The 23,753-nt window shown below is 57.8% G+C and overlaps 1 protein-coding gene across 5 annotated transcripts in view; it reads left to right on the plus strand.

Moving 5' to 3' along the window:
- The window catches only part of SSRP1 (structure specific recognition protein 1), an 82,272-nt gene that overhangs the window by 39,687 nt on the left and 18,832 nt on the right, over window positions 1–23,753 (plus strand). For all 5 annotated transcript variants that reach the window (XM_076056689.1, XM_076056691.1, XM_076056690.1 and 2 more), the window contains 5 exons: window positions 363–584; window positions 5,032–5,104; window positions 15,680–15,812; window positions 20,588–20,633; window positions 21,468–21,825. In XM_076056689.1, the coding sequence (XP_075912804.1) occupies window positions 363–584; window positions 5,032–5,104; window positions 15,680–15,812; window positions 20,588–20,633; window positions 21,468–21,825 (832 nt within the window). The remainder of the gene's footprint in view (window positions 1–362; window positions 585–5,031; window positions 5,105–15,679; window positions 15,813–20,587; window positions 20,634–21,467; window positions 21,826–23,753) is intronic.

The following is a 23,753-nucleotide window of genomic DNA, read 5'->3' on the forward strand; positions in this document are numbered from 1 at the left end:
CACAGACACGCACACAGACACGCACACAGACACACACAAACACACACATGTTCGTACAAGGCTAGCTCGGGCTTTCTGTACCCCGCTGTGTGTACACTGCCTGTCTGTGTGTGTGTGTGCCTGTCTGTGAGACTGTCTGTCCGTGTGTGTACCACCGTGTCTATGAATGACTCACAGACACACGTGGTCTGGCTGCATCACGTGCTTGTACAAGGCTAGCCGGTGCTTTCTGTACCCCGCTGTGTGTACACTGCCTGTCTGTGAGACTCTGTCTGTCTGTGTGTGTGTGTACACTGCCTGTGTGTGTGTCTGCCTGTCTGTCTGTCCGTGCGTGTACCACCGTGTCTATGAATGACTCACAGACACGCGGGTTCGAGCTGCATCACGTGCTCGTACAAGGCGAGCTCGGGCTTTCTGTACCCGCTGGAGAGAGGCTTCATCTACGTCCACAAGCCACCGATACACGTGCGCTTTGACGAGATCTCCAGCGTCAACTTCGCTCGCGGCAACACCACCACCCGTTCGTTCGACTTTGAGGTGGAGACGCGTCAGGGCCACGTCTACACCTTCAGCAGCATCGAGCGGTGAGGGAGCGGTGAGCGTGGTGAGCGTGGTGAGCGTGGTGAGCGTGGTGAGTGGTGTGTGGTGAGTGGTGTGAGTGTGGGGAGCGGTGTGTGGTGAGCGGTGTGTGGTGAGCGGTGTGTGGTGAGCGGTGTGTGGTGAGCGGTGTGTGGTGAGCGGTGTGTGGTGAGTGTGGTGTGGTGTGAGTGGTGTGGTGTGAGTGGTGTGGTGTGAGTGGTGTGGTGTGAGTGGTGAGTGTGGTGTAGCGGTAGTGTAGTGGTTAGCGCTTCGCTACGCTATGAACCTGGCGAACGGAGTTCGATTCCCGCTCACGGCCAACGCCACCGGTGACGATCATCTGAACCGGTCCCGGGCCTCCCCTAGGTCGACTCGGCCTCAAATGAGTACCTGGTGCGGCTGTGGGTAGCGAACATCGCCACCGGGGATACAAAGGCGGCCGGGCGTGGTTTGCTGGCCACCCACCCCCTTCATAGGCGGCCCTGCTGCTGCTAACAGCACTTGCCCCTGCAGTCTGTTGTTACAGGCTACATTTGGGAAGCTTTGTCTTTGGCGAGGGCCGTGGTGAGGGCCGTGGTGGTGAGGGCCGTGGTGAGGGCCGTGGTGGTGAGGGCCGTGGTGGTGAGGGCCGTGGTGGTGAGGGCTGTGGTGAGGGCCGTGGTGGTGAGGGCCGTGGTGAGGGCCGTGGTGGTGAGGGCCGTGGTGAGGGCCGTGGTGAGGGCCGTGGTGGTGAGGGCCGTGGTGGTGAGGGCCGTGGTGAGGGCCGTGGTGAGGGCCGTGGTGAGGGCCGTGGTGGTGAGGGCCGTGGTGAGGGCCGTGGTGAGGGCCGTGGTGGTGAGGGCCGTGGTGGTGAGGGCCGTGGTGAGGGCTGTGGTGGTGAGGGCCGTGGTGGTGAGGGCCGTGGTGAGGGCCGTGGTGAGGGCCGTGGTGGTGAGGGCCGTGGTGGTGAGGGCCGTGGTGGTGAGGGCCGTGGTGAGGGCCGTGGTGGTGAGGGCCGTGGTGGTGAGGGCCGTGGTGGTGAGGGCTGTGGTGAGGGCTGTGGTGAGGTAGGAGAGGGAGGAAGCTCCCTCCTCCCGTCTGTTAAGGCTACCTGAAAGGAGCACGTTCATCCTGCGGGAGGGAGGAGGCTGCTGGGAGTGACGCGTTTGGGTGGCTGGGTCGATGGTCAGGTTCATCAACATCAACAACAACAACAACGGGGTCACCACCACCACCAGCAGCATCACGTGGTGGTGCTGGTGGTGGTGGTGCTGGTGGTGGTGGTGCTGGTGGTGGTGCTGGTGGTGGTGCTGGTGCTGGTGGTGATGGTGGTGGTGATGGTGGTGATGGTGGTGGTGATGGTGGTGATGGTGGTGATGGTGGTGATGGTGGTGATGGTGGTGGTGGTGGTGATGGTGGTGGTGATGGTGGTGGTGATGGTGGTAGTGGTGATGGTGGTGGTGATGGTGATGGTGGTGGTGATGGTGGTGGTGATGGTGGTAGTGGTGATGGTGGTGGTGGTGGTGGTGATGGTGATGGTGGTGGTGGTGGTGATGGTGGTGGTAGTGGTGATGGTGGTGGTGATGGTGATGGTGGTGGTGGTGGTGATGGTGGTGGTGATGGTGGTGGTGATGGTGATGGTGGTGGTGATGGTGGTGGTGCTGGTGGTGGTGGTGCTGGTGGTGGTGGTGCTGGTGGTGGTGCTGGTGGTGGTGCTGGTGCTGGTGGTGATGGTGGTGGTGATGGTGGTGATGGTGGTGGTGATGGTGGTGATGGTGGTGATGGTGGTGATGGTGGTGATGGTGGTGGTGATGGTGGTGATGGTGGTGGTGGTGGTGATGGTGGTGGTGATGGTGGTAGTGGTGATGGTGGTGGTGATGGTGATGGTGGTGGTGGTGGTGATGGTGGTGGTGATGGTGGTAGTGGTGATGGTGATGGTGGTGGTGGTGGTGGTGATGGTGATGGTGGTGGTGGTGGTGATGGTGGTGGTAGTGGTGATGGTGGTGGTGATGGTGATGGTGGTGGTGATGGTGGTGGTGGTGGTGATGGTGGTGGTGATGGTGGTGCTGGTGGTGCTGGTGGTGCTGGTGGTGATGGTGGTGATGGTGGTGGTGATGGTGGTGATGGTGGTGATGGTGGTGGTGATGGTGGTGGTGGTGATGGTGGTGGTGGTGATGGTGGTGGTGGTGGTGGTGATGGTGGTGATGGTGGTGGTGATGGTGGTGGTGGTGCTGGTGGTGATGGTGGTGATGGTGGTGGTGATGGTGGTGATGGTGGTGATGGTGGTGATGGTGGTAGTGATGGTGGTAGTGATGGTGGTGGTGGTGGTGATGGTGGTGGTGATGGTGGTGGTGGTGATGGTGGTGGTGGTGATGGTGGTGGTGGTGGTGATGGTGGTGGTGATGGTGGTGGTGGTGGTGGTGATGGTGGTGGTGGTGATGGTGGTGGTGATGGTGGTGGTGATGGTGGTGATGGTGGTGATGGTGGTGATGGTGGTGGTGGTGATGGTGATGGTGGTGATGGTGGTGATGGTGATGGTGGTGGTGATGGTGATGGTGGTGGTGGTCATGGTGATGGTGGTGGTGATGATGGTGATGGTGGTGATGGTGGTGATGGTGGTAGTGATGGTCATGGTGGTAGTGATGATGGTGGTGGTGATGGTGGTAGTGATGGTCATGGTGGTAGTGGTGATGGTGGTGGTGGTGGTGATGATGGTGGTCATGGTCATGTTGTTGCGTTCAGCACGAGATGTCCCCCCCCCCACTGTGAGGGCGGGCCACAGGCCTGGCGTGAGCAGCCCCTCCCCCACACCCAGCCCCTCCCCTCCCACCCCCCACCCAGCCCCTCCCCCCCACCCAGCCCCTCCCTCACACCCAGCCCCTCCCCTCCCACCCCCCACCCAGCCCCTCCCCCACACCCAGCCCCTCCCACCCCACCCAGCCCCTCCCCTCCCACCCCCCACCCAGCCCCTCCCACCCCACCCAGCCCCTCCCCACCCAGCCCCTCCCCACCCATGTTTGAATGCAAGACGGACGGACACAACAACAACAACAATAATAATAATCCCCTGTGTGCTGGTGTGGTAACCACCAGGAGGTTCCTACACAGCAAAATTTACTTTGTTTTGTAACTTCTCTCTGTGTGTCTCCCCCGTGTCTCCCCCGTGTCTCCATCGTGTCTCCATCGTGTCTCTGTGTGTCTCCCCTCCTCCCGTGTCTCCCCCGTGTCCCCCCCGTGTCTCCCCCGTGTCTCCATCGTGTCTCCCCCGTGTCTCCCCCGTGTCTCCCCCGTGTCTCCCCCGTGTCTCTGTGTGTCTCCCCCGTGTCTCCCCCGTGTCTCCCCCGTGTCTCCCCTCCTCCCGTGTCTCCCCCGTGTCTCCCCCGTGTCTCCCCCGTGTCTCCCCGTGTCTCCCCCGTGTCTCCCCCGTGTCTCCCTCGTGTCTCCCCTCCTCCCGTGTCTCCCCCGTGTCTCCCCCGTGTCTCCCCCGTGTCTCCCCCGTGTCTCCCCGTGTCTCCCCCGTGTCTCCCCCGTGTCTCCCTCGTGTCTCCATCATGTCTCCCTCGTGTCTCCCCTCCTCCCGTGTCTCCCCCGTGTCTCCCCCGTGTCTCCCCTCCTCCCATGTCTCCCCCGTGTCTCCCCCGTGTCTCCCCCGTGTCTCCCCGTGTCTCCCCCGTGTCTCCCCCGTGTCTCCCCCGTGTCTCCCTCGTGTCTCCCCTCCTCCCGTGTCTCCCCCGTGTCTCCCCCGTGTCTCCCCCGTGTCTCCCCGTGTCTCCCCCGTGTCTCCCCCGTGTCTCCCCCGTGTCTCCCTCGTGTCTCCATCATGTCTCCCTCGTGTCTCCCCTCCTCCCGTGTCTCCCCCGTGTCTCCCCCGTGTCTCCCCTCCTCCCATGTCTCCCCCGTGTCTCCCCCGTGTCTCCCCCGTGTCTCCCCGTGTCTCCCCCGTGTCTCCCCCGTGTCTCCCTCGTGTCTCCCCTCCTCCCGTGTCTCCCCCGTGTCTCCCCCGTGTCTCCCCCGTGTCTCCCCGTGTCTCCCCCGTGTCTCCCCCGTGTCTCCCCCGTGTCTCCCTCGTGTCTCCATCATGTCTCCCTCGTGTCTCCCCTCCTCCCGTGTCTCCCCCGTGTCTCCCCCGTGTCTCCCCTCCTCCCATGTCTCCCCCGTGTCTCCCCCGTGTCTCCCCCGTGTCTCCCCGTGTCTCCCCCGTGTCTCCCCCGTGTCTCCCCCGTGTCTCCATCGTGTCTCCCCCGTGTCCCCCGTGTCTCCCCCGTGTCTCCCCCGTGTCTCCCCCGTGTCTCCCCACGTCTCCCCCGTGTCTCCCCCGTGTCTCCCCCGTGTCTCCATCGTGTCTCCCCCGTGTCTCCCCCGTGTCTCCCCCGTGTCTCCCTACGTCTCCCCCGTGTCTCCCCCGTGTCTCCCCACGTCTCCCCCGTGTCTCCCCCGTGTCTCCCCCGTGTCTCCCCCGTGTCTCGCCCGTAGTGAGGAGTACGGAAAACTTTTTGACTTCGTCAACGGAAAGAAACTGAACATCAAAAACCGCGGTCTCAAGCAGGTAAGGGGCTGACTGACTGTGTGTAGTGTAGTGTGTAGTGTAGTGTATAGTGTAGTGTAGTGTGTAGTGTAGTGTGTAGTGTAGTGTATAGTAGTGTAGTGTGTGACAGTGTGTGTGTAGTGTAGTGTGTAGTGTAGTGTAGTGTGTAGTGTGTGTAGTGTAGTGTAGTGTGTAGTGTAGTGTGTGTGTAGTGTGTGTGTAGTGTAGTGTGTGTGTAGTGTAGTGTGTATAGTGTAGTGTGTAGTGTAGTGTGTATAGTGTAGTGTGTAGTGTAGTGTGTAGTGTAGTGTGTAGTGTAGTGTGTAGTGTAGTGTAGTGTGTAGTGTAGTGTGTAGTGTAGTGTGTGTGTAGTGTGTGTGTAGTGTGTAGTGTAGTGTGTGTGTAGTGTGTAGTGTAGTGTATAGTGTAGTGTATAGTGTAGTGTATAGTGTAGTGTGTAGTGTAGTGTGTAGTGTAGTGTGTAGTGTAGTGTGTAGTGTAGTGTGTAGTGTAGTGTCTGTGTGTGTAGTGTGTGTGTGACTGTGTGTGTGTGTGTGACTGTGTGTGTCTGTGTGTGTGTAGTGTAGTGTGTGTGTGTCTGTGTAGTGTGTGTGTGTATGTGTGTGTATGTGTGTGTGTGTGTAGTGTGTGTGTGTGTCTGTGTGTAGTGTAGTGTGTAGTGTAGTGTGTAGTGTAGTGTAGTGTGTCTGTGTGTGTAGTGTAGTGTATAGTGTAGTGTATAGTGTAGTGTGTGTGTGTGACTGTGTGTGTGTAGTGTAGTGTGTAGTGTGTCTGTGTGTGTGTGTCTGTGTGTGTCTGTGTGTGTGTAGTGTAGTGTGTCTGTGTGTGTGTGTGTGACTGTGTGTGTGTGTGTAGTGTGTGTGTGACTGTGTGTGTGTGTCTGTGTGTGTGTGTGTCTGTGTGTGTGTGTGTGGTGTAGTGTGTAGTGTAGTGTGTGTGTCTGTGTGTGTGTGTGTCTGTGTGTGTGTGTGACTGTGTGTGTGTGTCTGTGTGTGTGTGTGTGTCTGTGTGTGTGTGTGACTGTGTGTGTGTGTGTGTCTGTGTGTGTGACTGTGTGTGTGTGTGTCTGTGTGTGTGTGTCTGTGTGTGTGACTGTGTGTGTGTGTGACTGTGTGTGTGTGTGACTGTCTGTGTGTGTGTGTGTGTCTGTGTGTGTGTGTCTCAAGCAGGTGAGGGGCTGACTGTCTGTGTGTGTGTGTGTCTGTGTGTGTGTGTGTCTGTGTGTGTGTGTGTGACTGTGTGTGTGTGTCTGTGTGTGTGTGTCTGTGTGTGTGACTGTCTGTGTGTGTGTCTGTGTGTGTGTGTGACTGTCTGTGTGTGTGACTGTCTGTGTGTGTGTCTGTGTGTGTGTGTGTGTGTCTGTGTGTGTGTGTGTCTGTGTGTGTGTGTGTGTGTCTGTGTGTGTGTGTGTGTCTGTGTGTGTGTGTGTGTCTGTGTGTGTGTGTGTGTCTGTGTGTGTCTCTGTGTGTGTGTGTGTGTCTCTGTGTGTGTGTGTGTCTGTGTGTGTGTGTCTGTGTGTGTGTGTGTCTGTGTGTGTCTCTGTCTGTGTCTGTGTGTGTGTCTCTGTCTGTGTCTGTGTGTGTGTCTCTGTCTGTGTCTGTGTGTGTGTGTGTGTCTCTGTCTGTGTCTGTCTCAAGCAGGTGAGGGGCTGACTGTCTGTGTGTGTCTCTGTGTCTCTGTCTGTGTCTCTGTCTGTGTCTCTGTGTGTGTCTCTGTGTCTCTGTCTGTGTCTCTGTCTGTGTCTCTGCCTGCGTGTCTCTGTGTGTACATCCGTGAACAAGAGCCCATTGAATCCCTCCAGTATAAATACCGATTCGGTCCGTCCTCTTGTCTTGTGATGAGAGGTGCATGCTGGGAATTACACTGAGAGACAGACACAATCACCGCCGCCACCACCACCACCACCACCGCGTTGATCTTCATCCAGCAGTGGAGTTTGTGTGCCTTGGCGTATGTGGGGCGAGCGGTGGTGCAGCGGTTAGCGCTACGCTGTGTTACGAACCCAGCACAGACTCGAGTTGGATTCCCAGCTCACAGCCACCGACACGACCCCCGCAATCACGATCCACGCTTTGATTTCGCCCCCCGTGGTTCGATTTTGTGTCTACGTACGCGTGTGTCTCTACGTACGTGTGTCTACGTACGTGTGTCTACGTGTGTCTACGTGTGTGTCTACGTGTGTCTACGTGTGTCTACGTGTGTCTACGTACACGTGTGTCTACGTGTGTCTACGTGTGTCTATGTACGTGTGTGTCTACGTACGTGTGTGTCTACGTACGTGTGTCTACGCACGTGTGTCTATGTACGTGTGTGTCTACGTACGTGTGTGTCTACGTGTGTGTGTCTACGTACGTGTGTCTACGTACGTGTGTCTACGTACGTGTGTGTCTACGTACGTGTGTCTACGTACGTGTGTGTCTACGTACGTGTGTCTACGTACGTGTGTCTACGTACACGTGTGTCTACGTACGTGTGTGTTTACGTACGTGTGTCTACGTACACGTGTGTCTACGTACGTGTGTCTACGTACGTGTGTGTCTACGTACGTGTGTGTCTACGTACGTGTGTGTCTACGTACGTGTGTGTCTACGTACGTGTGTCTACGTACGTGTGTGTCTACGTACGTGTGTGTCTACGTACGTGTCTCTACGTACGTGTGTCTACGTACGTGTCTACGTACGTGTGTCTACGTACGTGTGTCTATGTACGTGTCTACGTACGTGTGTCTACGTACGTGTGTCTACGTACGTGTGTGTCTACGTACGTGTGTGTCTACGTACGTGTGTGTCTACGCACGTGTGTCTACGTACGTGTGTGTCTACGCACGTGTGTCTATGTACGTGTGTCTACGTACGTGTGTCTACGTGTGTCTATGTACGTGTGTGTCTACGTACGTGTGTCTACGTACACGTGTGTCTGCGTACGTGTGTGTCTACGTACGTGTGTGTCTACGTACGTGTGTCTACGTACGTGTGTCTACGCACGTGTGTCTACGTACGTGTGTCTACGTACGTGTGTCTACGTACGTGTGTCTACGTACGTGTGTCTACGTACGTGTGTCTACGTACGTGTGTGTCTACGTACATGTGTGTCTACGTACGTGTGTGTCTACGTACGTGTGTGTCTACGCGTGTGTGTCTACGCACGTGTGTCTACGCACGTGTGTCTACGCACGTGTGTCTACGTACGTGTGTCTACGTACGTGTGTGTCTACGTACGTGTGTGTCTACGTGTGTGTGTGTCTACGTGTGTGTGTGTCTACGTGTGTGTGTCTACGTACGTGTGTCTACGTACGTGTGTCTACGTACGTGTGTGTCTACGTACACGTGTGTCTACGTACACGTGTGTCTACGTACACGTGTGTCTACGTACGTGTGTCTACGTACGTGTGTCTACGTACGTGTGTGTCTACGTACGTGTGTGTCTACGTACGTGTGTGTTTACGCACGTGTGTGTCTACGTACGTCTGTCTACGTACGTGTGTCTACGTACGTGTGTGTCTACGTACGTGTGTCTACGTACGTGTGTGTCTACGTACGTGTGTCTACGTACGTGTGTGTCTATGTACGTGTGTCTACGTGTGCACTGGTGGGGAGTGGTGGTGCAGCGGTTAGCGCTATGCCGCGCTATGAACCTGGCGACCCGGGTTCGATTCCCGCTCGCGGCCAACACCGGTGACGATTATCTGAACCGGTCCCGGGCCTCCCCTAGGTCGACTCGGCCTCAAATTAATACCTGGTGCGGTGTGTAGTAAACATCGCCACTAGGGAGACAAAGGCGGTCGGGCGTGGTGCTGGCCACCCACCCCCTCGTGTACCGTTTCGGCCTTCATAGCTGCTCGCTAACAGCACTTGCCCCTACAGTCTGTTAAGGCTATATGGGGGATCTTTGTCTTTGTTAGTCACTTGCCCCTACAGTCTGTTAAGGCTGTACGCGTGGGGGTCTTTGTGTGCGTGTCTGTGCGTGTGTCTACGTGCGTGTGTGTGCGTGTGTGTGTTGAACTTCTATCGCACAGTACAACCGTGCTCATCGGGGGTGTGTTCGTGTGTGTGTGTACGTGCGTGTGTGTGTCCGTGTGTGTGTGTCCGTGTGTGTATGTGGGTGTGTGTACGTGCGTGTGTGTACGTCCGTGTGTGTGTGTACGTCCGTGTGTGTGTACGTCCGTGCGTACGTGTGTGTGTGTATACGTCCGTGCGTACGTGTGTGTGTGTGTACGTCCGTGCGTACGTGTGTGTGTGTGTACGTCCGTGCGTACGTGTGTACGTGCGTGTGTACGTGCGTGTGTGTGTGTACTTGCTCCAGCAGTCTGTTCAGGCTATACGGGGGGGGGGAGTGGAGTCTTTGTGTGTACGTGTGTGTGTGTGTTGGTGACGCTAAATAATGTATCTTGTGTGTTTCTCTAGAGGAAGAAGGTAAGGAAAGTGCAGTGAGCTTGTGTGTGTGCGCGTGTGTTAATGCACGTGGCAGTGTGTGTGTGTTAATGCACGTGGCAGTGTGTTAATGCACGTGGCAGTGTGTTAATGCACGTGGCAGTGTGCGTGTGTTAATGCACGTGGCAGTGTGCGTGTGTTAATGCACGTGGCAGTGTGTTAATGCACGTGGCAGTGTGTTAATGCACGTGGCAGTGTGTTAATGCACGTGGCAGTGTGTGTGTGTTAATGCACGTGGCAGTGTGCGTGTGTTAATGCACGTGGCAGTGTGCGTGTGTTAATGCACGTGGTAGTGTGTTAATGCACGTGGCAGTGTGCGTGTGTTAATGCACGTGGCAGTGTGTTAATGCACGTGGCAGTGTGCGTGTGTTAATGCACGTGGCAGTGTGTTAATGCACGTGGCAGTGTGCGTGTGTTAATGCACGTGGCAGTGTGTTAATGCACGTGGCAGTGTGCGTGTGTTAATGCACGTGGCAGTGTGTTAATGCACGTGGCAGTGTGTTAATGCACGTGGCAGTGTGCGTGTGTGTTAATGGCACGTGGCTAAATGTGTGTTCATGCTTGTGGCGGTGTGTCAATTACGTGAGTCTCTGTGTGGCTGTGGATGTTTGTGAGTGTGTGTGTACGTGTGTGTGTACGTGTGTGTGCCTGTCTGCGTGTGTGTGTGTGCGCATGTCTGTGTGTTCCGGTGTGTTTGTGTGTGTCTGTGTGTGTGTGTGTACGTTTCTGAGTGTGTGTGTACGTGTCTGATGAGTGTGCGTGTCTGAGTGTGTGTGCGTGTACGTGTCTTGAGTGCGTGTCTGAGTGTGTGTGTGTCTCTCTTGCTTGGGTTCTCACTGCTGCTGCACTAAACCAACTTCCACCACTACTCCGCGTGACTGCGTGTGTGTGTGTGTGTGCCTGCGTGTGTCACCGTGTGTGTGTGCCTGCGTGTGTCACCGTGTGTGTGTGTGTGCCTGCGTGTGTCACCGTGCACGTGTGTGTGTGTGTGTCACCGTGCACGTGTGTGTGTGTGTGTCACCGTGCACGTGTGTGTGTGTGTGTCACCGTGCACGTGTGTGTGTGTCACCGTGCACGTGTGTGTGTGTGTGTGTGTCACCGTGCACGTGCGTGTGTGTGTGTGTCACCGTGTGTGTGTGTGTGTCACCGTGTGTGTGTGTGTGTCACCGTGCACGTGTGTGTGTGTGTGTGTGTCACCGTGCACGTGCGTGTGTGTGTGTGTCACCGTGCACGTGTGTGTGTGTGCCTGCGTGTGTCACCGTGTGTGTGTGTGTGTCACCGTGCAACGTGTGTGTGTGTGTCACCGTGCACGTGTGTGTGTGTGTCACCGTGCACGTGCGTGTGTGTGTCACCGTGTGTGTGTGTGTCACCGTGCACGTGTGTGTGTGTGTCACCGTGCACGTGTGTGTGTGTGTGTCACCGTGCACGTGCGTGTGTGTGTCACCGTGCACGTGTGTGTGTGTGTCACCGTGCACGTGTGTGTGTGTGTCACCGTGTGTGTGTGTGTGTCACCGTGCACGTGTGTGTGTGTGTGTCACCGTGTGTGTGTGTGTCACCGTGTGTGTGTGTGTCACCGTGCACGTGTGTGTGTGCCTGCGTGTGTCACCGTGTGTGTGTGTCACCGTGTGTGTGTGTGTGTCACCGTGTGTGTGTGTGTCACCGTGTGTGTGTGTGTGTCACCGTGTGTGTGTGTGTCACCGTGCACGTGTGTGTGTGTGTGTCACCGTGCACGTGTGTGTGTGTGTGTCACCGTGCACGTGTGTGTGTGTGTGTCACCGTGTGTGTGTGTGTGTCACCGTGTGTGTGTGTGTCACTGTGTGTGTGTCACCGTGCACGTGTGTGTGTGTGTGTGTCACTGTGTGTGTGTGTGTGTGTCACTGTGTGTGTGTGTGTGTCACTGTGTGTGTGTGTGTCACTGTGTGTGTGTGTGTCACTGTGTGTGTGTGTGTGTGTCACCGTGTGTGTGTGTGTGTGTGTCACCGTGTGTGTGTGTGTGTCACCGTGTGTGTGTGTGTGTCACCGTGCACGTGTGTGTGTGTGTCACCGTGCACATGTGTGTGTGTGTGTCACCGTGTGTGTGTGTGTGTCACCGTGTGTGTGTGTGTGTGTCACCGTGTGTGTGTGTGTCACCGTGTGTGTGTGTGTCACTGTGTGTGTGTGTGTGTCACTGTGTGTGTGTGTGTGTCACTGTGTGTGTGTCACTGTGTGTGTGTGTGTGTGTCACTGTGTGTGTGTCACCGTGTGTGTGTGTGTGTGTCACCGTGTGTGTGTGTGTGTCACCGTGCACGTGTGTGTGTGTGTGTGTGTCACTGTGTGTGTGTCACTGTGTGTGTGTGTGTGTGTCACTGTGTGTGTGTCACCGTGTGTGTGTGTGTGTCACCGTGTGTGTGTGTGTCACCGTGTGTGTGTGTGTGTCACCGTGCACGTGTGTGTGTCACCATGCACGTGTGTGTGTGTGTCACCGTGTGTGTGTGTGTGTCACCGTGTGTGTGTGTGTGTGTGTGTCACCGTGTGTGTGTGTGTGTCACCGTGCACGTGTGTGTGTGTGTGTCACCGTGCACGTGTGTGTGTGTGTCACCGTGTGTGTGTGTGTGTCACCGTGCACGTGTGTGTGTCACCGTGCACGTGTGTGTGTGTGTCACTGTGTGTGTGTGTGTGTCACCGTGTGTGTGTGTGTCACCGTGCACGTGTGTGTGTGTGTGTCACCGTGTGTGTGTGTGTGTGTCACTGTGTGTGTGTGTGTCACTGTGTGTGTGTGTGTCACTGTGTGTGTGTGTGTCACTGTGTGTGTGTGTGTCACTGTGTGTGTGTGTGTGTCACCGTGTGTGTGTGTGTGTCACCGTGTGTGTGTGTGTGTCACCGTGTGTGTGTGTGTGTGTCACCGTGTGTGTGTGTGTGTGTGTCACCGTGTGTGTGTGTGTGTGTCACCGTGTGTGTGTGTCACCGTGTGTGTGTGTCACCGTGTGTGTGTGTGTCACCGTGTGTGTGTGTGTGTCACCGTGTGTGTGTGTGTCACCGTGTGTGTGTGTGTGTCACCGTGTGTGTGTGTGTCACTGTGTGTGTGTGTCACCGTGTGTGTGTGTGTCACCGTGTGTGTGTGTGTCACCGTGTGTGCGTGTGTGTGTGTCACTGTGTGTGTGTGTCACTGTGTGTGTGTGTGTCACTGTGTGTGTGTGTGTCACTGTGTGTGTGTGTGTCATTGTGTGTGTGTGTGTCACCGTGTGTGTGTGTCACCGTGTGTGTGTGTGTGTGTCACCGTGTGTGTGTGTGTGTGTCACCGTGTGTGTGTGTGTCACTGTGTGTGTGTGTGTGTCACCGTGTGTGTGTGTGTGTGTCACCGTGTGTGTGTGTGTCACCGTGTGTGTGTGTGTGTCACTGTGTGTGTGTGTGTCACTGTGTGTGTGTGTGTGTCACTGTGTGTGTGTGTCATTGTGTGTGTGTGTGTCACCGTGTGTGTGTGTCACCGTGTGTGTGTGTGTCACCGTGTGTGTGTGTCACTGTGTGTGTGTGTGTCACTGTGTGTGTGTGTGTGTCAGCGTGTGTGTGTGTGTGTGTCACCGTGTGTGTGTGTGTGTCACTGTGTGTGTGTGTGTCACCGTGTGTGTGTGTGTGTGTCACCGTGTGTGTGTCACTGTGTGTGTGTGTGTGTCACTGTGTGTGTGTGTGTGTCACCGTGTGTGTGTGTCACTGTGTGTGTGTGTGTCACCGTGTGTGTGTGTCACTGTGTGTGTGTGTGTCACTGTGTGTGTGTGTGTCACTGTGTGTGTGTGTCACCGTGTGTGTGTGTCACTGTGTGTGTGTGTGTCACCGTGTGTGTGTGTCACCGTGTGTGTGTGTCACTGTGTGTGTGTGTGTCACTGTGTGTGTGTGTGTCACTGTGTGTGTGTCACTGTGTGTGTGTCACCGTGTGTGTGTGTGTGTGTCACTGTGTGTGTGTGTGTGTGTCACCGTGTGTGTGTGTGTGTCACTGTGTGTGTGTGTCACCGTGTGTGTGTGTGTCACCGTGTGTGTGTGTGTCACCGTGTGTGTGTGTCACCGTGTGTGTGTGTCACTGTGTGTGTGTGTCACCGTGTGTGTGTGTGTCACCGTGTGTGTGTGTGTGTGTCACCGTGCACGTGTGTGTGTGTGTCACTGTGTGTGTGTGTCACTGTGTGTGTGTGTGTCACCGTGTGTGTGTGTGTCACCGTGTGTGTGTGTGTGTGTCACTGTGTGTGTGTGTGTGTGTCACCGTGTGTGTGTGTGTGTGTCACCGTGTGTGTGTGTGTGTCACTGTGTGTGTGTGTGTCACTGTGTGTGTGTGTGTGTCACCGTGTGTGTGTGTGTGTGTCACCGTGTGTGTGTGTCACCGTGTGTGTGTGTGTCACTGTGTGTGTGTGTCACCGTGTGTGTGTGTCACCGTGTGTGTGTGTGTGTGTCACCGTGTGTGTGTGTGTGTCACTGTGTGTGTGTGTGTCACTGTGTGTGTGTGTGTGTCACCGTGTGTGTGTGTGTGTGTCACCGTGTGTGTGTGTCACTGTGTGTGTGTGTGTCACCGTGTGTGTGTGTGTCACTGTGTGTGTGTGTCACCGTGTGTGTGTGTCACCGTGTGTGTGTGTGTGTGTGTCACCGTGCACGTGCGTGCCCTACGAATCTGACGGAGGCCCGAATTCTATTCCCCGCTAGCTAGCGCGACAGTGGCGATAATCTGAACCGTCGATCCTGGGCCTCATCCCCTAGGTTGGCTCAGCCTCAAATGAGTTCCCTGGTTGGAGCGGTGGTGGTGGTGGTGGTGGCGGTGGTGGTGGTGGTGGCGGTGGTGGTGGTGGCCACCCACCCACCCACCCACTCTGTGTGTGTGTGTGCTGCTACCCGCTACTCACAGCACTTGCCCCCTACAGACTAACGGAGTTGCTGTGATGGTGATGTTACTAACAGTGCGACTTAATGATGCGGGATGTATGATGATGATGGTGATGGTGACCGTGTGACTGATGATGGTGACCGTGTGACTGTGATGATGATGATGATGGTGACGGTGTGACTGTGATGATGATGATGCGGTGGTGACCGTGTGACTGATGATGATGATGGTGACTGTGTGACTGTGACTGATGATGATGGTGGTGGTGGTGACCGTGTGACTGTGATGATGGTGACCGTGTGACTGTGATGATGATGGTGGTGACCGTGTGACTGTGATGATGATGATGATGGTGACCGTGTGACTGTGATGATGATGATGGTGGTGGTGGTGACCGTGTGACTGTGATGATGATGATGGTGACCGTGTGACTGTGATGATGATGGTGGTGACCGTGTGACTGTGATGATGATGATGATGCGATGATGACCGTGTGACTTTGATGATGATGATGGAGACCGTGTGACTGTGATGATGATGGTGACCGTGTGACTGTGATGATGATGGTGACTGTGATGATGATGATGATGGTGACCGTGTGACTGTGATGATGATGATTGTGGTGACCGTGTGACTGTGATGATGATGATGATGGTGACCGTGTGACTGTGATGATGATGGTGACCGTGTGACTGATGATGATGATGGTGACCGTGTGACTGATGATGATGGTGGTGACCGTGTGGCTGTGATGATGATGATGGTGACCATGTGACTGTGATGATGATGGTGGTGACCGTGTGACTGATGATGATGGTGACCGTGTGACTGTGATGATGATGGTGGTGACCGTGTGACTGATGATGATGGTGACCGTGTGACTGTGATGATGATGGTGGTGACCGTGTGACTGATGATGATGATGGTGACCATGTGACTGTGATGATGATGGTGACCGTGTGACTGTGATGATGATGATGGTGACCGTGTGACTGTGATGATGATGCGATGGTGTGGTGGATCAGGGCATGGTTTTGCGGTGATGGGCCACGGCGATGGTGGTGAAGATGTGGTGGTGGTGGTGGTGGTGGAGGAGAGAGGAGGTTGTGATGGATGTGGTGATGGTGGAGGTGGTGGTGATGGTGGTGGTGGTGGTGAGGATGTGATGATGATAATGGTGGTGGTGATAATGGTGGTGGTGGTGATGGTGGTGATGATGGTGATGATGACGACGACGATGGTGGGGTTGACTATGGTGTCGGTGGTGACGGTGGCCGTGTGGTGGTGCTGCTGCTGCTCCTGCAGGGAATGGTGAAGTATGACGAGGAGCTGGTGGACTCTGATGACGAGGAGCACGACGCCTACCTCGTCCGCATGAAGGAGGAGGGGAAGATCCGGGAGGAGGCCGGAGACTCAAACAACTCGGGGGAGTCGACCGGTGAGGGGACATCGCTCACCACCACGCTCACCACCACCACGCTCACCACCACGCTCACCACCACTACCACGCTCACCACCACGCTCACCACCACTACCACGCTCACCACCACGCTCACCACCACTACCACGCTCACCACCACCACGCTCACCACCACGCTCACCACCACCACGCTCACCACCACCACCACGCTCACCACCACCACGCTCACCACCACGCTCACCACCACCACGCTCACCACCACGCTCACCACCACCACGCTCACCACCACGCTCACCACCACGCTCACCACCACGCTCACCACCACGCTCACCACTAAGCTCACCACCACCACGCTCACCACCACGCTCACCACCACGCTCACCACCACCACGCTCACCACCACGCTCACCACCACCACCACGCTCACCACCACGCTCACCACCACGCTCACCACCACGCTCACCACCACGCTCACCACCACCACGCTCACCACCACGCTCACCACCACGCTCACCACCACCACGCTCACCACCACCACGCTCACCACCACGCTCACCACCACGCTCACCACCACCACGCTCACCACCACGCTCACCACCACCACGCTCACCACCACCACGCTCACCACCACGCTCACCACCACCACGCTCACCACCACGCTCACCACCACCACCACGCTCACCACCACCACCACGCTCACCACCAAGCTCACCACCACGCTCACCACCACCACGCTCACCACCACGCTCACCACCACCACCACGCTCACCACCACCACCACGCTCACCACCAAGCTCACCACCACGCTCACCACCACGCTCACCACCACCACACTCACCACCACCACGCTCACCACTACGCTCACCACCACGCTCACCACCACCACCACGCTCACCACCAAGCTCACCACCACTACCACGCTCACCACCACCACGCTCACCACCACGCTCACCACCACCACGCTCACCACCACCACCACGCTCACCACCAAGCTCACCACCACTACCACGCTCACCACCACCACCACGCTCACCACCACGCTCACCACCACGCTCACCACCACCACGCTCACCACCACGCTCACCACCACCACCACGCTCACCACCACGCTCACCACTAAGCTCACCACTACCACGCTCACCACCACCACGCTCACCACCACCACGCTCACCACCACGCTCACCACCACGCTCACCACCACCACGCTCACCACCACTACGCTCACCACCACGCTCACCACCACTACGCTCACCACCACGCTCACCACCACGCTCACCACCACCACGCTCACCACCACCACGCTCACCACCACCACGCTCACCACCACCACGCTCACCACCACCACGCTCACCACTACCACCACGCTCACCACCACTACGCTCACCACCACGCTCACCACCACCACGCTCACCACCACGCTCACCACCACGCTCACCACCACCACGCTCACCACCACTACGCTCACCACCACGCTCACCACCACTACGCTCACCACCACGCTCACCACCACGCTCACCACCACCACGCTCACCACCACCACGCTCACCACCACCACGCTCACCACCACCACGCTCACCACTACCACCACGCTCACCACCACGCTCACCACCACGCTCACCACCACCACGCTCACCACTACCACCACGCTCACCACCACGCTCACCACCACGCTCACCACCACGCTCACCACCACGCTCACCACCACCACGCTCACCACCACGCTCACCACCACGCTCACCACCACGCTCACCACTACCACGCTCACCACCACGCTCACCACCAAGCTCACCACTACCACGCTCACCACCACGCTCACCACTACCACGCTCACCACCACCACGCTCACCACCACGCTCACCACCACGCTCACCACCACGCTCACCACCACCACGCTCACCACCACGCTCACCACCACGCTCACCACCACGCTCACCACCACGCTCACCACCACCACGCTCACCACCACCACGCTCACCACCACCACGCTCACCACCACGCTCACCACCACGCTCACCACTACCACGCTCACCACCACGCTCACCACCAAGCTCAACACTACCACGCTCACCACCACGCTCACCACTACCACGCTCACCACCACCACGCTCACCACCACGCTCACCACCATGCTCACCACCACGCTCACCACCACCACGCTCACCACCACGCTCACCACCACGCTCACCACCACGCTCACCACCACGCTCACCACCACGCTCACCACCACGCTCACCACTAAGCTCACCACCACCACGCTCACCACCACGCTCACCACCACGCTCACCACCACGCTCACCACCACGCTCACCACCACCACGCTCACCACTACCACCACGCTCACCACCACGCTCACCACCACGCTCACCACCACGCTCACCACCACGCTCACCACTACCACGCTCACCACCACGCTCACCACTACCACGCTCACCACCACCACGCTCACCACCACGCTCACCACCACGCTCACCACCACGCTCACCACCACGCTCACCACCACGCTCACCACCACCACGCTCACCACCACGCTCACCACCACGCTCACCACCACGCTCACCACCACGCTCACCACCACCACGCTCACCACCACGCTCACCACCACGCTCACCACCACGCTCACCACCACGCTCACCACCACGCTCACCACTACCACGCTCACCACCACGCTCACCACCACGCTCACCACCACGCTCACCACTACCAAGCTCACCACTACCACGCTCACCACTACCACGCTCACCACCACGCTCACCACCACGCTCACCACCACGCTCACCACTACCAAGCTCACCACTACCACGCTCACCACTACCACGCTCACCACCACGTTCACCACTACCACGCTCACCACTACCACCACGCTCACCACCACTACCAAGCTCACCACTACCACGCTCACCACCACGCTCACCACTACCACGCTCACCACTACCACGCTCACCACTACCACGCTCACCACCACTACCACGCTCACCACCGCTCACCACTACCACACTCACCACTACCACGCTCACCACCACTACCAAGCTCACCACTACGCTCACCACTACCACCACGCTCACCACTACCACGCTCACCACTACGCTCACCACCACGCTCACCACTAAGCTCACCACTACCAAGCTCACCACTACGCTCACCACCACGCTCACCACTACCACCACGCTCACCACTACCACCACGCTCACCACTACCACGCTCACCACTACCACACTCACCACCGCTAAGCTCACCACCACTACCACGCTCACCACTACCACACTCACCACCGCTAAGCTCACCACCACTACCACGCTCACCACTACCACGCTCACCACCACGCTCACCACTAAGCTCACCACTACTACCATGCTCACCACTACCACGCTCACCACCGCTACCACGCTCACCACTACCACGCTCACCACTAAGCTCACCACTACTACCATGCTCACCACCGCTCACCACCAAGCTCACCACCACGCTCACCACTACCACCACGCTCACCACTACTACCACGCTCACCACTAAGCTCACCACTACCACGCTCACCACTACCACGCTCACCACCATTACCACGCTCACCACCAAGCTCACCACTAAGCTCACCACTAAGCTCACCACTAAGCTCACCACTACCACGCTCACCACTACCACGCTCACCACGCTCACCATTACCACGCTCACCACCACTACCACGCTCACCACCACTACCACGCTCACCACCACTACCACGCTCACCACCGCTCACCACTACTACCACACTCACCACCATTACCACACTCACCACCACTACCACGCTCACCACCGCTCACCACCACTACCACGCTCACCACCACTACCACGCTCACCACCGCTCACCACCACTACCACGCTCACCACCGCTCACCACTACCACGCTCACCACCACTACCACCGCTCACCACTACCACGCTCACCACTACCACGCTCACCACTACCACGCTCACCACTACTACCACGCTCACCACTACTACCACGCTCACCACCACTACCACGCTCACCACTACTACCACGCTCACCACTACTACCACGCTCACCACTACTACCACGCTCACCACTACCACGCTCACCACTACCACTACTGTGTGTGACTGTGTGACCGTGACTGTGTGTGACACTGTGTGGGACACTGTGTGTGACTGAGTGTGACTGAGTGTGTGACTGTGTGTGTGACTGCGTGTGACTGCGTGACTGTGAGTGTGTGTGACACTGTGTGTGACTGTGTGTGTGTGACTGAGTGTGTGACTGAGTGTGTGACTGTGTGACTGTGTGTGTGACTGTGTGTGTGTGACTGTGACACTGTGCGACTGTGTGTGTGACTGTGTGTGTGTGTGACTGTGACTGTGACACTGTGTGACTGTGTGTGTGACTGTGTGTGTGTGTGTGACTGTGACTGTGACACTGTGTGACTGTGACACTGTGTGACTGTGTGTGTGACTGTGTGTGTGTGACTGTGACTGTGACACTGTGTGACTGTGACACTGTGTGACTGTGTGTGTGACTGTGTGTGTGTGTGACTGTGTATGTGACTGTGTGTGTGTGTGACTGTGACTGTGTGACTGTGTGTGTGACTGTGACACTGTGTGACTGTGTGTGACTGTGTGTGTGACTGTGACACTGTGTGACTGTGTGTGACACTGTGTGACTGTGTGTGTGTGTGACTGTGTGTGTGTGTGACTGTGTGACTGTGTGTGACTGTGTGACTGTGTGTGTGTGTGTGACTGTGTGACTGTGAGTGTGTGTGTGACTGTGTGTGTGTGTGACTGTGTGTGTGTGACTGTGTGTTTCCCCAGATGAGTCGTTCAACCCTGGCGATGAGGAGGATGATGTGGCAGAGGAGTGAGTGCATCGCTCACCACCCACACGCTCGCCACACGCTCACCACTCACCACTCACTCACCACTCCTCACTCACCACCCACACGCTCGCCACACGCTCACCACTCACCACTCACTCACCACTCGCTCACCACACGCTCACCACTCACTCACTCACCACTCACTCACCACTCACTCACCACTCACTCACTCACCACTCACTACTCACCAATCGCTCACCACAATCACGCTCGCACTCACCTCCTCACTCTCACCTCCTCACTCTCACCTCCTCACTCTCACTCACCTCCTCACTCTCACTCACCTCCTCACTCTCACTCACCTCCTCACTCACCTCCTCACTCTCACCCTCACCTCCTCACCCTCTCCTCCTCACTCTCACCTCCTCACTCTCACTCACCTCGCTCACACCTCCTCACTCTCACTCACCTCCTCACTCACCTCCTCCTCACCTCCTCACCCTCACCTCCTCACTCTCACCTCCTCACTCTCACCTCCTCACTCTCACCTCCTCACTCTCACTCAGCTCCTCACTCTCACCTCCTCACTCTCACCTCCTCACTCTCACCTCCTCACTCTCACCTCCTCACTCACTCACCACCTCACTCTCACCTCCTCGCTCACACTCACTCACTCACCTCCTCGCTCTCACTCACCTCCTCACTCTCACCTCCTCACTCTCACTCACTCACCTCCTCACTCACTCACTCACCACCTCACTCTCACCTCCTCGCTCACACTCACTCACTCACCACCTCACTCACCTCCTCGCTCTCACCTCACTCACCTCCTCACCTCCTCTCTCGTCTCCCCCCCTCACCTCTTCCGCCCCCAGGTTTGACAGTAATGCTGAGAGCAGCGCGTCCAGCGCCGACGAGAAGGAGGGTGGAGGAGGTGGAGGAGGTGGAGGAGGTGGAGGTGGAGGAGGAGGTGGAGGAGGTGGAGGAGGTGGAGGAGGTGGTGGTGACGAGGTGGACGACGAGGAGGTGGTGGACCGCCACCACGACCACGAGGAGGACGATGACGAGGACGATGACGATGAGGACGAGGAGGAGGAGGAGGAGGAGGGGGAGAAGAGGAAGAGGAAGAAGCCCGCCAGGAAAGAGGTGAAGTCGCAAGAGAAGCCGAGCAGGAAGGCGGCGTCCAGCAGAGCGAAGAGGAGCGAGGATGGAGGGAAACGTGCCAAGGGGGAGGTGGGTGGGGGGTGGGTGGGGGGGTGGGTGGGGGGGTGGGGGGGTGGGGGGGTGGGTGGGTGGGGGTGGGTGAGTGGGGGGGTGGGGGTGGGTGGGGGGGTGGGGGGGTGGGTGGGGGGGTGAGTGGGTGACTGGCTGGGTGAGTGAGTGGAGGAGTTAGTGGGTGAGTGAGTGGCCTCTCTCCCTCCCCGTGTCTCTCTCTCCCCGTGTCTCTCCCTGTGTCTCTTACTGTGTCTCTCTCCCCGTGTCTCTCTCCCCGTGTCTCTCTCCCCGTGTCTCTCTCCCCGTGTCTCTCTCCCCGTGTCTCCCTGTGTCTCCCCGTGTCTCTCACCGTGTCTCTCACCGTGTCTCTCTCTCACCGTGTCTCTCTCTCTCCCCGTGTCTCTCACCGCGTCCCTCTCCCCGTGTCTCTCTCCCCGTGTCTCTCCCTCCCTCCCCGTGTCTCCCCGTGTCTCTCTCCCCGTGTCTCTCCCCGTGTCTCTCCCTGTGTCTCTTACTGTGTCTCTCTCCCCGTGTCTCTCTCCCCGTGTCTCTCTCCCCGTGTCCCTCTCCCCGTGTCTCCCTGTGTCTCCCCGTGTCTCTCACCGTGTCTCTCTCTCACCGTGTCTCTCTCTCACCGTGTCTCTCTCTCCCCGTGTCTCTCACCGCGTCCCTCTCCCCGTGTCTCTCTCCCCGTGTCTCTCCCTCCCTCCCCGTGTCTCCCCGTGTCTCTCTCCACGTGTCTCTCACCGCGTCTCTCTCTCCCCGTGTCTCTCACCGTGTCTCTCACCGTGTCTCCCTCCCCGTGTCTCTCTCTCCCCATGTCTCTCTGTATCTCTCTCCCCGTGTCTCTCTGTGTCTCTCTCCCTGTGTCTCACCATGTCTCTCTCCCCGCGTCTCTCTCCCCGCGTCTCTCTCCTCGTGTCTCCCTCCCCGTGTCTCTCTCCCTGTGTCTCCTCGTCTCACTCCCCGTGTCTCTCTCCCTGTCTCTCACCGTGTCTCTCTCCCCGTGTCTCTCTCCCCGTGTCTCACTCCCTGTGTCTCCCCGTGTCTCACTCCCCGTGACTCTCTCCCTGTCTCTCATCGTGTCTCTCTCACCGTGTCTCGCTCCCCGTGTCTCTCTCCCCGTGTCTCTCCCCGTGTCTCTCCCTGTGTCTCCCCGTGTCTCCCTCCCCGTGTCTCTCTCTCCCCGTGTCCCTCTCCCCGTGTCTATGCCCGTGTCTCTCACCGTGTCTCCCTCCCTCCCCGTGTCTCCCTCCCCGTGTCTCTCTCTCCCCGTGTCTCTCTCTCCCCGTGTCTCTCTCTCCCCGTGTCTCTCTCTCCGTGTCTCTCCCCGTGTCTCTCACTGTGTCTCTCTCCCCGTGTCTCTCTCCCCGTGTCTCTCTCCCTGTGTCTCTCTCCCCGTGTCTCCCCGTGTCTCTCTCACCGTGTCTCTCTCTCCCCGTGTCTCTCACCGCGTCTCTCTCTCCCCGTGTCTCTCTCCCCGTGTCTCTCACCGTGTCCCTCTCCCCGTGTCTCTCTCCCCGTGTCTCTCCCTCCCTCCCCGTGTCTCTCACCGTGTCTCTCACCGTGTCTCTCACCGCGTCTCTCTCTCCCCGTGTCTCTCCCCGTGTCTCTCTCTCTCTCCCCCTGTGTCTTCCCGTGTCTCCCCGTGTCTCCCCGTCTCTCCCCGTGTCTCTCACCGTGTCCCTCTCCCCGTGTTTCTCTCCCCGTGTCTCTCCCTCCCTCCCCGTGTCTCCCCGTGTCTCTCTCACCGTGTCTCCCTCCCCGTGTCTCTCTCTCCCCGTGTCTCTCCCCGTGTCTCCCCGTGTCTCTCTCACCGTGTCTCCCCGTGTCTCACCGCGTCTCTCACCGCGTCTCTCTCTCCGTCTCTCCCCGTGTCTCTCCCCGTGTCTCTCCCCGTGTCTCTCTCTCCGTGTCTCCCCGTCTCTCCCCGTGTCTCTCCCCGT

This window comes from Petromyzon marinus, chromosome 77, assembly GCF_048934315.1.
Source record: "Petromyzon marinus isolate PM22_M1 ecotype Great Lakes invasive population chromosome 77, UKy_Petmar_22M1.pri1.0, whole genome shotgun sequence".
Taxonomy (NCBI): Eukaryota; Metazoa; Chordata; class Hyperoartia; order Petromyzontiformes; family Petromyzontidae; genus Petromyzon; species Petromyzon marinus.